Source organism: Furipterus horrens, unplaced genomic scaffold (assembly GCF_987537825.1).
Source record: "Furipterus horrens unplaced genomic scaffold, mFurHor1.1.pri manual_scaffold_6, whole genome shotgun sequence".
Classification (NCBI taxonomy): Eukaryota; Metazoa; Chordata; class Mammalia; order Chiroptera; family Furipteridae; genus Furipterus; species Furipterus horrens.
In genome coordinates, this window is record NW_028327176.1 from 72797799 (window position 1) to 72812377 (window position 14579).

The 14579-nt window shown below is 45.3% G+C and overlaps 1 protein-coding gene across 1 annotated transcript in view; it reads left to right on the forward strand.

Annotated features, from left to right (window-relative positions):
* Nucleotides 1-8042: 8042 nt before the first annotated feature.
* Nucleotides 8043-14579, forward strand: part of LOC150006490 (transmembrane protein 131-like) — a gene marked incomplete at its 5' end in the record, with an annotated part of 143234 nt that continues 136697 nt past the window's right edge. The window contains 1 exon segment of the mRNA XM_090280131.1: nucleotides 8043-8161. Within this exon segment, the coding sequence (XP_090136257.1) occupies nucleotides 8043-8161 (119 nt within the window).

A 14579-nucleotide genomic window follows, 5' to 3' on the forward strand; every position in this document is an offset into this window, starting at 1 on the left:
GGGCTGAGCACATCCTTGCAAGTGGGCTCCTGTGTGCGTGCTCCTCCCCTATGCTTTTCTCTCCATCTCTAAAAAGCAATCAATAAACTTTAAAAATAGAGAAAAGAAATGAAAGAAAAAAAAAAAAAAAAAAAGAACGCTGCTCCAGCCTCCCAGAGCCAGACATCACCTGGCTAACTTCTGGCTCTGCCAGCAGGCACAACCTGGATTTCTACCTCCGACTGCTCTCAGTGGAGACCCAGAGGCATTGAGAAAACTTTGTGCTCCTCCTGCCGCTGCCCGGGGAGCCAAGCCAGCCAGAACTCGTGCCTCTCTCGTGTCTCCTCCACGAACCTCACCACACAGGTCGCTCAAAGGCAGCCTCCACCACCGCCAGCAGCGCCAAGGCTCAACTCCCACCAGTATCCATATGTTAACAGATGCTCTGTCCACATTCAGCTGGAACTACAGACCAGCCTCGGGAGCAAGCAAGGGCAGCCTCTCCTCACTCATCCGCCATCTTTTTTTTTTTTTTTTTTTCAGATTTAATGTGTTTTATTGATTAAAATATTACATTTGTGCCAATTTCCCTTCCCTCTGCTCCCCTCCACCCGGTGGCCCCCCTCCCTCCAGTTGTCCGCCCCTTTTAGATTATGTCCATTAGTTGTGCATACAGTTCCTCCCAACCTCTCTCCGTCTATTCCATTCCCTCCTACCTTGATCCCCAATTCCTATATCATCTCCCTCCCTTTCCCCACTCCCCCTCCCTGTTGACCTCCCCCCAATATGCTTCCCGTATCCACGGTTCCTTTTCCACTCTCGTTGCCTATTTAGTCTGCCTTTGTTTCATCTCCTTAGCTTCTGTTTTTTAAACCAGTCCCTTTAACATCTCATATAATAGTGGTTTGGATCTAATGAACTCTTTCAGTTTTATTTTGTCCTGGAAACACTTTCTCTGTCCTTCTATTCTGAATGACAATTTCGCTGGATAGAGTATTCGTGGTTGTAGGTTTTGGATTTTCATTACTTTGAATATTTCTTGCCAGTCTCTTCTTGCCTGTAGGGTTTCCCTTGAGAAGTCTGCTGATAGTCTAATTGGGACCCCTTTGTACATAATTCTTTTCTTCTCTCTTGCTGCTTTTAAGATTCTCTCTTTATCTTTAATTTTTGACATTTTGATTATAATGTGTCTTGGAGTGGTTCTCCCTGGGTCCAGTCTCTTGGGAACTCTCCTTGCTTCCTGGACCTGCAAGTCTATTCCCTTCCCCAAGTCTGGGAAGTTCTCCTTTATTATATTTTCACTCAATTTTTCAAGTTCTAGTTCATCTTCCTCATTCTCTGGCAAACCAATGATTCTTATGTTGGGCCTTTTATAGCTGTCCCAGAGGTTTCTGATCCTCTCATTGTTGCTTCCCATTTCCTCTCGCTGCATTGGTTGACTGCTTGTTCCTTCTCCATATTCCAGTTTGTTGAAATGAACTCTGGATTTTTTTTCCTCACCATCTGTCTCGTATGCGGTTTTGTTCCTTTCGTTATGAAAGTTTTTCGCTTCTTTCTTATCTTTTTCCTGCTCTTTTGTGAATTCTGTAAGCCACCTGATAACAATGGCCCAGAACTGAGCCTCTGACAGGTTTCTTATCTGTTCATCTGTCAGGTTCTCTATCTGCTGCCTAGTGAGCTGTGTCACCGGGATTTCTATAGTTGTCTGCCTCATTTTGACAGATGCGTTTTGTTTTCTTGGGCCGGCTGTCGGGGGCAGTGCCTGTGTACTCGTAATGACCCAGCGACCGGCGCCGTTTGGCGTCACAAGTCAGCGACCGGCGCCTGTCCGCGACCTATTTCGCAGCCCTGTGGTGCTTTCTGTGGGGGCGGGGGTCCAAGATGGATTCACACAGTTATTCAGCTAGGAGACCGGGATCCGTCCTCCCGCCCCCCTGGGCCTCACTGTTCAAGGCGATGCGGTGGCCGCTCTCCCCAGCGCTGGGGTCGCGCACTGCCAGGGGCTTGACTGCCGCCGGGATTTTTCGCCCCCCGCCGCTCCGCAAACAGCTTTGCCCTCTTTAACTCTTACCTGCTCGAATGGCACCGCTGGTTTATAACTTCATATGTTGGGCTTCCGTGTAGTTTTATTTTCTGGAATTTCTAGTTATCCTTTGTTTTGAAGTAGTTGTATTCCTCTCTAGTTGTAGAGGGAGACTTAGCGTGTCCGTCTAAGCCTCCATCTTCATCATCCGCCATCTTCCGCACTGGTTTCTTTAATCTTTTTGTTTGCCCCTGGGAGACACTGGTGACTTTTTCTTTTACTTTGCTCTATACCATGTTTGGTGTCAGCAGACATATTGCTAATTCACAACTGTTTTTTTTCTTGTTCTTTTTTTTTTTTTTGTAGCATCGTGTTCCTGTTTTCAGATTATCACCTTACTACTTTGGTGGTTAGGAGTTTTTTAAAAAGCATTCTTTGCCTCTCTGAGTTGTCTTTGGTTCCTCTGGGCTCAGATGACTTATTTAATGTTGCTTAGTCTTAAATTTTTACCTTCCATGTTGATGGCTTTCTTTTTAATGTCTATGGGTCCTTGGGTTATTCATTGTTCTTTAAGAATGAGGAACTAGGTTGATTATTCTGGAAAGCTGTCATGGGTTTTTCTACTGTTGTATAAACAGGTCTCTTTTCTACTGGTGGTACCTCTGAATGAGAATGAAGTTGTCTGTACATGCAGGAAAGTTCTTTAGCACCTATAATTCTTCCCAGATCATTAGGTGTTTTTTGTTTGTTTGGTTGGTTGGGTTTTTTTTTTAGAGAAGAGTCCTCTGGTGAAGAGGGAAAGCAGAGAGAGGTGAGGTAAGAGAAAGGAGAGGTGACTGTCAGGCTTTCTATACAAGGGTGGGCAAAAGTAGGTTTACAGTTGTGAGTACATGAAACAGTGTATTCTTGTATTATTATTTATTAATTATTGTACTATTTTTTGTATTGCAAATGTAAACCTACTTATGCCCACCCCTGTAAGAAGACTTATTTAATAGTCACTTATAAAAGGGTCTTAACTACATCTAACCTTAATCAGTATCTTTTCTCCCTCTCTGAATAGTAGAAAGACCTTAGATTGCCTTAAGACTGATTTTTCTCTTTATAGCTTAGCAGTTATGGGTATGATTCAATTTATATAATACAATGTAATATAAATAACATAACATAATTAATGTATAAAGTAAGCCCTAGCTATAGCCCATTTAAGGTCATTTTTATACTTCTCACTTGGGTACCTAAGATATAAGCTAAATTATATGAACTGCCTATGGAATAACTAAAACACCGTACGTGAATGGACAGGCCAAGTTCAAAAGGAGCATGCGCTGTGCGAGGAAGCGGCTGCTGTAGTCCTCCGCTCTTCCTCCCCGTGGTTACTCTACGGTTGACTCGCTGTGCTCACCTTTTAGAATTTCTCTTTCTCCGTCTGGAGGGAACGTGGTTCTGAGGCTTGAAGGAGATGATGCCTGTAAATGGCTTAGCATTCTGCTTGGTGCTCAATACCTTTTAGCTGTTATCATTCTTAAAGTCCTCTTGGCTGGGTCCTAAGTTTGTGGATTTTAGAGTGGGAGAAGCATAAGCCATACAATCACTAACTGCTTTGCTTGCTTAAAAACTTATGTATGATTTTATAAAATAACTTTCTGCTTCTGACAGTAGAAAAATCAGTATTTTTTTTCTTTTTAAAAAAATTTAGACGTGTCCCATAAAACAGGAAGTAAAAATAAAAACGCTCTTCAAAAATTAAACCAAGTATTGCAGCCAATCATATTAGAGAAAATCTGTTTTCACAAATATTTTCAGCAAGTGGGAATTCATTAGAGTGGGGAAGCTCTGGGTTTGCGTCAGTGGGGAAGTCTGACTGTGCTCAGCGCTGACTCCCCGGCAGGCTTACGGAGTGTGGACTTGGGAGCAGAAAAGCCCAGGCTCCAAATGCTGATAAAAGTTCTGCTCCGATGAACTCGCCCAGCATTGAGGATTCAGAAAGTGCAGGAAGTAGCTAGTTTTTGCATAGTGTAAGTTTTCCAGTTCAGGATTCACTCAGGGCTTTGGAACATGAATGCTTTCAGGGGCATGGTTTAAGGGGAAGCTGGACTGTGGCCGTGTGTACAGGGCCCTGAAAGACAGAATTTGATAGATGGCAAGGGAACCGATGAGCACCTTGAATTTAGGAGTCCAGTTTGAGAGTTGTATATTACGAAGATGGCTGGTATGACTATGACCCTTTTACAAATGAGAACAAATTGAGTTTGTTGAAAGCAACCTTCAATCTGCCTTCTTTCCACCCGAGACGACTGCCCACTGGCAGGCCAGTCAGAAGCTTGTTCCTGTTGCTCCCTGTCCTACCGCAGCAATGTGATTGGTGGAGGGGCACACTAGCTGGAAAGCAGGGCAGGGTTTATTTTTAATCCTCACCCAAGGATATGTTTATTGATTTTAGAGACACAGAAAGGGGAGGTGGGAAGAAAGAGAGTTATCGATGTGAGAGAGAAACATCAACTGGGAATTAAACCTGCAACTTAGGTCTGTACCCTGTCTGAGACTCAAAACCCAACCTTTGTGTGCATAGGACGATGCGCCAACCCAGTCAAGTCACTGGGTCATGGCAAGGGCTCAGGTTTTTGAAGGGCACCTTCAGCCTTGAAGGCAACCTTGGTTTCTTCTCTTAAGCTCCCAATTTAAATATTCATCTCATTTTAAGAATACCTTTCATAGCAACATCTAGAAGAGTGTTTGACTACATATCTGGGTACCACTGGAATATCAAATTCACAATCGGAATTGTTAATGAGTGCTGATTGAATACTATTCTGTGCTAGAACTGGGGAGCACATCGATGTATCAGAATGTCAGATGACCCCTGTTTTATCGGCAAAGATGGCAAGTTCTTCTACAGTGCAGTAAGGACTGTCTGGCGTAAATACTGGTTTCATTGCACAGTAGCCAACAAAAAGTAGGGGAATCTATGTGTAAAATTGTGACTGCCTCCCTAAATACCAGCCAGTGCCCTCCAGTGGGGGTGACTTTTTTAAAAAGTTTTTTTACTATGTTTTTTCCATTACCATTTATTCCCCCAGATCTCCTCTTTCACCTCCACCCCTGCCCCTGTCCCCTGGATTCACCGCACTGAAGTCCATGTCCATGAATCCTTTTACATCTTGGCTCGATACCTCCACCCCAACTGCCTTCCCTCATCCACAGTGGGTCTCCAGACACACAAGAGGAACATACTGACTTGATAGCTGTGAGGTGTAAAGATCACAGTTATGGTGGGAACACTTGACCGAGGACAGAAGTTGGGGATGCAGCTGAGTGATGAGTCCTGGGTGGAGGGGGTGGGCAGGTCTCAGACAGGCCCCCCTTTTACTTGAGAGAGGAAGAGCGTTGAGGAGATGGTGACATCTCTGTGGTGGGGTAGATGAAAGTAACACAGCTGCTTGGCAGAGAAAGGACAGGGGAACAGCAGCACCCACAGATGCTGTCCAAGCTTTGTTTCAACCATTTCAACCTCACCTCGTTCCTTTACCAAAACTGCCGTTTTCCAATAGGACGGTTGAGACTCATTCTTTCCCTTTTGTTGCCCTCATGTACATACCGGGAAGCAGATTGTTGGAGGCAATAGGTGATGGAAGTAGAGGAGATGGGAGAGGGAAAGTGATCTGCCAGCCAAAGTCACTCTGAGGGCCAGTTTAACAACAGGCACGAGAACTCAGGAATGCTCTGCTGACATTGAGTCTACGTTTCCTTTCCACAACTGCATCTCAACCAGCCACCTTAGATCCTCTGTTATTCTCCTGTAAGCCCTGCACCTCCTCCACCACAGGGGCCTTTTCCTACTCCTAATGTACCTGGTGCTTAGTTCTCATGGATCTGTATACGAATTCCTGTTTATTTAGAAAATGATCGTAAATGAAGATCTTTCTACTCCCAGGGATTAGTATCCCTTAGATATGAGACTTAAAAAGGCCACAGAGTTAAAAGAATAAAGTTCTCATGGTGAAATGACAGGCTTTGTGGCAAATTTAAAATATATTCTCCATTCTTTGATATTCCAGCCACCAAGAGTTGGGGTTTACGTCCCTCTCTTCATTACGGTTTCAGTGACTCAATTCTTCTAAGGTTCAGATGTGTTGGAAGGACACTGCTGACTTCTGCTGCCAGGTGCTAGGAGGCCATGAGGCTTCTGCGTAGCTCTCTCTCAGGACACCTGCTTTTGGGGCCAGAACTTCCATGAAAGAAGTTAGCTACCCTCAAGCTGCCGTACTCAAATGACCACTGGAGAAACCACAGAGATTTCTGCAGCCCTCCAGCTCCTCCCACCTCCATATACTAGTTTCCACTTGGACATTGCATCCAGGAAGAATGTATGTCTAACATTCCTTATATATACACTTTCAAATTGGTGGTTTTTGAAAATACATTTTACTTTTTTAATCCTCACTAGAGGACATGCTTACTGATTTTAGAGAGGAAGGGTAGAAGTGGGAGAGAGACGGGGGGGGGGGGGGGTAGAGAGGGATGGGTTGCCCTTTGCACTCACCCTGACGGGAGACTGAGCCCACAACCAGGCATGTGTCTTGATGGGGAGTCAAACCTGAAAAGTTTTCAGTTTACCAGAGGACAGTCCTAACAACTGAGCCACACTGACTAGGCTTTCATAATACATGAACAAATAAACAAACGGCTCCTAAGAACTGCACACTGCTCTCCCTGGGGCCTTTCATGAGGCCAGTATGTCCTCAAGTTCATGGAGAAGATTGCTCCAAGAGTAATGGCTGCAGAGCTGAGCCACTGCCTTGTTATACTCCTGCTACATAAGCTTCTATAGCTCTGTACTTGAGGAGAAACTGATACATCTCCCAAATAATTACAAGATGATTCTGGCAGGAAAAGCCTATTTGACACCAAGTTGGATGGATATGAGTCTTGGATTTCTGAAGTGAAGACCTCCAAGGACAAGTAAGGAGACAGAACCTCCCCTCCCCCATCTATCAGCTAGATTCCCAAGTGGCTCAGTATTAAAGTCATACTGATCTCTACACAGCACTTCTTCTAGGCCCCCCTGGGTGGTGTACTTGGTCAGAAAGTCCACTAGGAGATAATGGCCCAAAGAATCGGGCGAAGCGCCTCTTTTTCTGAGGAGTTTTTTAAAAGGCATGTGGTTACCTTGAGCAGAAATAGCCAAGGTGGGCACTTTGGGAAGTTTCGCGGGCCGGTCCGTCTGCCCGCAGCGCGAGGGCGAAAGCGCCGCAAGTCCCAGTGTCCTGGACACGCCCCGGGAGGCGGCGGCCGTGGGGCCGAGCGCGGCCTGGAGCGCGCGGGGGGCGGTGCGCGGGGCCTTTGGGCTCCGCAGGCGTGTGCTCCCCGGAGAGCCGGCGACGGCCCGCCAGCCGCGGGGAGGACGCGCAGGTGTGTCGGAGCCCCGGCCGCGCGGGCGGAGCGCTTCTGTCGCACGTGCCGCCGCCGCCACCGCGCGCGGAACGCGGCCCGGACCCTGCGACGCTGGGGCAGAACTTCGGGCCACTCCAGGCTTGTGACGACCCGCCCTGCGTGCCCGCGGCGCCCGGTTCAGAGTTTGGGGCCGTTTCCTTGCGGAAAAGTCCGGGACGTGGTGACAAGCGCCGCGGGAGGGCTTGTCCTGCGCTCTTTGCTAACGGAGAGGGGTTGTTACCCCGCGGGGACAGGACAGGGGAGGGCTTGGGACAATTGGGGGACCTCGTCCAGAGGAGGAGGAGCGCTCAGAAGCGGCCTGGCCCAGTTTTTGTGTAAGTGACTTATTGTGGCGGGGTCGGGGGCGGGGCGCGGCTCCCTGAGTGGTTGCCCGTGAGTCCGGCGCCGAGTGCTCCGCAGCGGCGGGCGGGCGGGCAGGGGAGGCTTCTCCCCGAGGACGCGGCGTCCCTTCGGTCGGGGAGAGGCCGGGAAGGGTCATCCGGCCCGAGAGAGGAGCCGGAAGTGGAAGGAGCGTGGAACGTTCGAGAAGCAGCCGTTTTCGCGGCAGCGCGGGCGGAGGTCAGAGGGGAGGCCGGGTCTGCCGTGAGGGGGCCGTGGTCGGTCGGAGGGCAGACTCAGTGCGGGGCTGAAATACGTCCCGGTGGAGCCTGCGGGCCGAGTGGGGACAGGAGCGGCGGGGTCGGCTCCGAGACAGTCCTGGGGACGGTGAGTTCTGCGCCGCCGCCGCCCCGTGGGTGACAGGGCGCTCCCCTAACTGTCGTGGTGTCCGCGCCGTGTTCAGCTGACAGTCACGGGAAACCTTCATGTTACATGTTCAGCTCTTCTGCCCACCCAGTGAAGGTATATTTTTTAAAGACTGTTATTTTTAGAGAGAGGGGAAAACATCAGTGTGTGGTTGCGTCTCGTGCGTGACCCCAGCCGGGGACCCAGCCCGCAGCCCAGGCCTGTTCCCCGACCGGGACTCGAGCCTCTCAGGCCGGCGCTCGGTCCTCTGAGCCACACCGACCAGGGCCCATTGAAGATTTTGAATTTAATTTTTGGATTAAAATCTCTTCTGTTGTTGAAAGGCACTAATTGCAAGATTTTTAGAGCTCTTTTAAACGCCAGACTAAGTGCATAGTTAATCTAATTATGGATGCTGTTTTACTTTAGTTCTCATTTTTGTCATGCATTTAAATTAATATGCATTGCATTTTCTTATTCTGAATTCCTCACCTGCCTTGTTTTTTCTTAACAGTATCACCGTCCTTCAGTCACCTGACCTCAACCTGTAGGTCACCTTTGACGCCTTTCTTTCCCTTGCCTTCACGGCTGATTAATGACACACAAAAGTCCCATTGACGTGGCCCGTGCGGCTCCGTGGACTGAGCGCCGGCCTGCGAGCTGGGGGGGGGGGGGGGGGGGTCGCGGGTTCGATTCCCAGTCAGGGCACGTGGGGGCGCACGAGAGCAGCCACGCATGGATGTTTCTCTCTATCCCTCCCTTCCTCTCTCTCTAAAAATAAATAAAATCCTTTAATAAAGAAAAACCATTGAATCTAATTCTGTAGTCAGTATCTTGTATTTTTTCCTCCCCTCTTACTGTTTGCTCTAGTTCGGGCTTCCCTCGCTCTTGTTTCTGGGTGTCCTGCCACCAGATGTCTTCTACAGTCTGTCTCATGTGTTGCAACTGCGTTAATTTTCCTAAAGCACGGGTGGCTCTGCATTGCTTCCCACTGAATAGAAAATAAGGTCCGCGCTGTGCTTCAGTTAGCTGTGGATGCACAGCAGAGCACTGCCAAACTTGGTGACGGAGTGCAGCACAACAGGTTTAAACTTGGTGGCAGTTCTGTGAATCAGGAGGTTGGGAAGGGCTCACTTAGGCAAACGGCTTTCTGATCCACCTGCTGTCAGACAGGGTGGCGAGGGCTGGGGGACCCACTTCCAAAACAGTTTCCTCCTCCGGGCCTCATCAGACTGCTGGAAGGAGGGCGAGGCTCCCCGGCCTCCCCCTGCCTGTGTGCTGCATCGGGCTTTCCACGGGGTACCTCCAGCAGGGCGCTTGGACTCCTTACGGGGCACCTCTGGGCTGCCCGAGCCTGCGGTGCAAGCTGATGCTTCTCTTAAAGGCTAAGCCTGGAACTGGCACCACATTCACTTTAACTTCAATACTGCTACCTCCGCTAAGCGTTTCTGGAGTCCCTGCCCTTCCCTGACTGGAGTAGGCCTTCTGCTTTTTAGTATACTTAATTATATGCATATTTCCTGTCATCGACGGGACTCCCAAGTTCTTTGAGGCAAGATCCATGTTGGATTCTCTTTGTGTTTATTCACCACATGGCAAACCCACAATAAATATCTGTTGAATTCTTGTAATGTCTTTTAATTTTAAGTGTTAATGTAAATAATGCCAATGTGATATAGAAAAATCAGAATATATAAGGAAGCAAAAAAAAAACAAACCCCCAAACCTTAAACTTATTAGTTAGAAACAGCCATTACTAACTTTTTGTTGTGTTGATTACATATAAGTATAGACAAAAAAAAGAAATAGCCAAGGTGGTCTGGGTCACAAGCTGAGAGGACATCTTGGGTGGAAAAGTGCAGACTTCCTTGTCTACCTGTCTTGGTAAATCTTCAGACTCATTCCCTTTATTTAAAATGTTTATCATTAATGAATATTCCTCCAATTGCAGTAACTTGAATAAAATCATCTCTTTATCTGTGAATTTTGTCTTTCATGGGTGGTAAATAGACTGGCTCCACAATTGATGCAAATAAATGATACTTGGATTCTTTAAACAAATTCCAAGATTCTCAAAGAATAGGCTCATAGCTGAGAATGAAGTACATCTTACCTAGATGGGAAGGGATATGTTTCCTAGATATAGACTGATCTAATCAAGAGAGAAAAATCTTTCAGCTAAACCTATATTTCTGTTAGTCTGAAGAATATCAGGTTTGAAATAGAAAAGAGGAAAAAGAATGTAAGAGAGAAAAGGGAAAATCCATGTACTTGGAATTAGGCCAGCATTTGAATACCATGCTCCATGGTTACCAAGCTGTGCAATTTGGGGTGAGATTGGAATAATTACTATTTCCTGTGGATATTTCATTTAGTCTTCTAGCTGGATCCTGGCTGTCAGTCAAGCCACATGTCTTCCTCTTTCATGCTCTTTCTGTTAGTGGATGTATTTGGTCCCAGTCCAGGGCCCTCTCATTTCTCCTTCTCAGTATGGCTGTGTGCTGCCATGATCTGCCATTGAAATCTGCACTATGACAATAAACTGTTTAAAGTTTAATTTGTAAATGCATAAGAGTGGAAATATGGGCTTATCAGAAATGAGTGACCTTATATTAATCTTGTTTTCTTGTTTGACAGAAGAGACTAGATGGATAGATCAGAGAGAGATATGTAGTAGAGAGTGGATCCACCCTTGTCAACACCTTTAGTAATGAAGCTCATGTAGATGAGATGGAGAGGCAAGGAAGATAATAAACTTAATTAGATGTGAACTAACAATAAATACTGTCAAAGGAAACCAATGTAGAAAAAATTACTTCAATGGAAAACATGCATTGTCTACATCATATTATAGACATTTGGCAAAACCTTTCTGGGTTGTCAGATTCTAGTCTTTTATTGTCTTTAAGCTGTTTTGTTTCTTTTCTAAGTTACTAGACATGCAAATTCTTACTTGTCAAATAGAGTTATAATATACCATGTTGCCGGGTTATGTCTTTTCTCTGCCATGCTGGACTTGATTTAAAATAATCCAGCTGAGGTCCCCAAATCCTATAAGTGCCCTTGCCTACATTTCTCCTTTTGAGACACTGCTGGTTCTTAGAGATGCTCTCCCTTCCTATGAGCATGTTTTATTTGTCTTCGCATATGTGCACTGATCCTGCCTATTCTGCAGATCCCCTCTTACTCAACCCTTCTCCCAAATCTAGCACACAATTCTCAAAATTGGCTTGAGATATATATATATATCTCCAAATGTACATATTTTGAATATATGAATTATTAGTTATTTAAAGGAGAACAGAATTGAGATTCTTCTCATACCCCAACTAAGTTTGTAACTAATTGAGTTTGTAACTAATTCAGTTTCATGCCCAATAGAAGTATTTTCAATGTGACTTTGTGGTCCAGCAATGATGGAAATTCTACTACTTTCACCCCAGAATTAGACCTTTCTACCAACTCACAAGCAGTTCTGGAAAACCAGGGGCCTCAGGAAGGTCCTGGTAGAAGCCACGGGCCATGGAACAGACCAGAGGGTAATATACCATGGGCAGCCGACCCCAGAGAGAAGAAACAAATGCTAGCGAAGAAGGGACAGTGGGAAGGAGTCTTCAACAAGTAGGGTGAATATCCGACATTCTCTAACATAATTTATTCTTTGGTAGAAAAAGTTAAAGGCTGGTGAGATTATTTAGGAAAATTTCCTCCTCATAGACCCTGGAAGACTAAGAAAAAGTGTTCACACTAAGGAAAACAAATAGATGATACTCTAGCATGATGTTTGTGAAAAGTTTGGCTGTTTGACAAAGTAATTGGAGGTCTCACCTGAGAGCTGGTGGAAAGAACAGATATTTATTCATCTTTGCCTAACTCTGCACATCATAGTTCAGATCTTCAATGTGAAGTGATAGTATGCAAGTGACTCTAAAAAGAAAGCAAATACATCAGGCCCATTCTTCTCAAAGTGCTGCTTCAAGTTGTCTGGGGGACTTTGAAAACTCAGTGGTGACTTCTAGCTCAAAAAGCAAAAGGAGCTCAAAAGCATTTTTTTAAAATTGTTTAAAAGGCAACCAGTTATAATATAAAGGAGAAAAAACGATAACTGCATAATACCATTATAACAATACGTTACAACATAAAATAGTTCATTCACAACAGCAATAAAAAAAAATTTATAATTGTAGCTACTTACTCTAAGGATGTATATAACAATTTATTATGGGGCTACTCATCGCATAAATATTTATAATCATTCTAGCAAAGTGGTGGTGATAGTAGATGCTTTTTAATGTGCTAACTTGGCATTTGACAACTCTATATTGTCCTCAGCACCAAAGACTCACTAGTTCACGAAACAATAAGTCTGAGGACAATGATTTTATTAGATCTGTTATGTCACTTTAGAAATTGGGATGGGAGGTGATAGTTTTTATCTCTATGGATTGAAAGCAAACCATTTAGAAATAATCTTCTCTAGTGAGAAGAGATACCTGGAAATTCACTTTGATTTGGCTCTTTGAAGGTGAACACACCATCTGCCAGCACCAAATATGTGTGGACACCGAGGATAACTACTCTTAGGAGTGTAAGAGTTATAAGCTATTGTTCAAGAAAGGATTTAATCAGTCTTTTTCTATGTCAAGAGATTGAATGGTAAATCTGCCCAGGCCCTGGCATGTATCTCAGGGAAGAGAAGAAGTTCATGCCCAATTCCATCACAGAGTCCTGAGAACTGACTGTGCATTATCTGCGAAAGCCAAGTTCAGATGCCTCTATTTGGGAGTGAAAGCAGGATCCCTCTTTGACTTAAGCTAGCACCAGGATCAGGATTGCAAGCACAAATGCCACCAGGCCAGCAATGTAAAGGTTTGTATCAGGAGGGCTGTCAAACAGAGAGAAAAGAGGTCTGCCATGTAATGTGTTGCCAAATAAACTGCTTCTGAGGGCAGCATTTGACCACCTGCAGCCACTGGTCAACCTTGACTGAAGCAGTAATTTGATTTTCCTTCCAAGAATCACAGCTGACTCTGTAGAGATTGGTTGCCACAGGCATTCCCTGCTGGGCACTCTGTCAACAGTGACGCCATGTGGCAGTGAAGAGCAGTGAAGATCTGCCAGACACTGTCTTGAAAACAGATCAACCCCAAACCAAACATCCATGAATAGCTTTCACCACAAATATAGAAACCCCAAAGTAAGAGCAGGGAGAAGACAACTACCACCAGGCACAACCCACCTGGTCTCAGCATCTGCACTAGAAGAAGACACAGACGGGGGAAGCATCTAATGGACATGAAGGCAGGAGGCCTTCAAAACACCAGCGGCAGTCACTGGAAAGCCCTGAGGGGCTATTTGAAAAGAGCAGCTGAGACTGGAGGGTCTTGTCCTACCCTGAATTAAGCGGAGGTAAAGGGGCTGGAGACAGAGTGTGAAGGACTTCAGAAATGTGGATCCTCTGTTCCTTGACACCGAGCACCAGAATGCCTTTCCAGGATGTGGAACACACAGAGGAGGCATTGCAGGGAGGAACTGCAGACACAGAAGGAAAATGTCAATAGGAAGTTGGATGGGAAACTGAGCCAGGAATCCTCAGACAGTAAACCCCGTTTCCGAAGACTACAGTAAAATAATTACGAAAAAGCTCTGTCGAGTTAGAGCTTTCTTTTTTTAAGTGTATTAAAACTAATTTTACCTAAAATGAATAACTGAAAAGGATTGAGATCAAATCCCATATAAGCATAGTATAAGAAACAGGAATCCACTGCTCAGAATGGTGTGGCTCAGTTGGTTGGACTTTGTCCAGCAAAGCAAAAGGTCCCAAGTTTGATTTCCAGTCAGGGCACAGGGTTGGGCTGCGGGCTCAGTCACCGGTCAGGGCACGTACCGACACAAACTATTAATGTTTCTAGTTTGCATCGATCTTTCTGTCCTCTATTTCTTCTTCCCTTTAACTCTCTCTAAAATTAATTAAATAAAGTCTTTTTAAAAAGTAAAAGCAGAATGAAGAGCAGAATACCATCTCCCCTACAAATGAAACAAGTCAGAGAGACAGGTCCACAAACTGACCAAAACTGTCACCTGCTACTTCAAAATGAGCCAGAAAACATTTAATAAAACAATACAGAAGATGAAAGAACATAGGGGTTGTGGGAATGAGTAGAATATCTGTTTGGAATGATGAAAAAGTTCTGGAAATAGTAAATGCTGGTCAAAACTACCTACCCATGGGTGATCATTTTGCTTTGATCTATTTTTGACAGGTTTTGGGGAGATTCAAACTCTGTCCTGTTTCTTCCATCTCTCTGAGTGGTGCTCAATCTTTTGACATAATTATTTTAATTTAGATGGTAGAGATGGCTGCACAATGGCATGAATGTACTTAATGTGAAAGAACAAG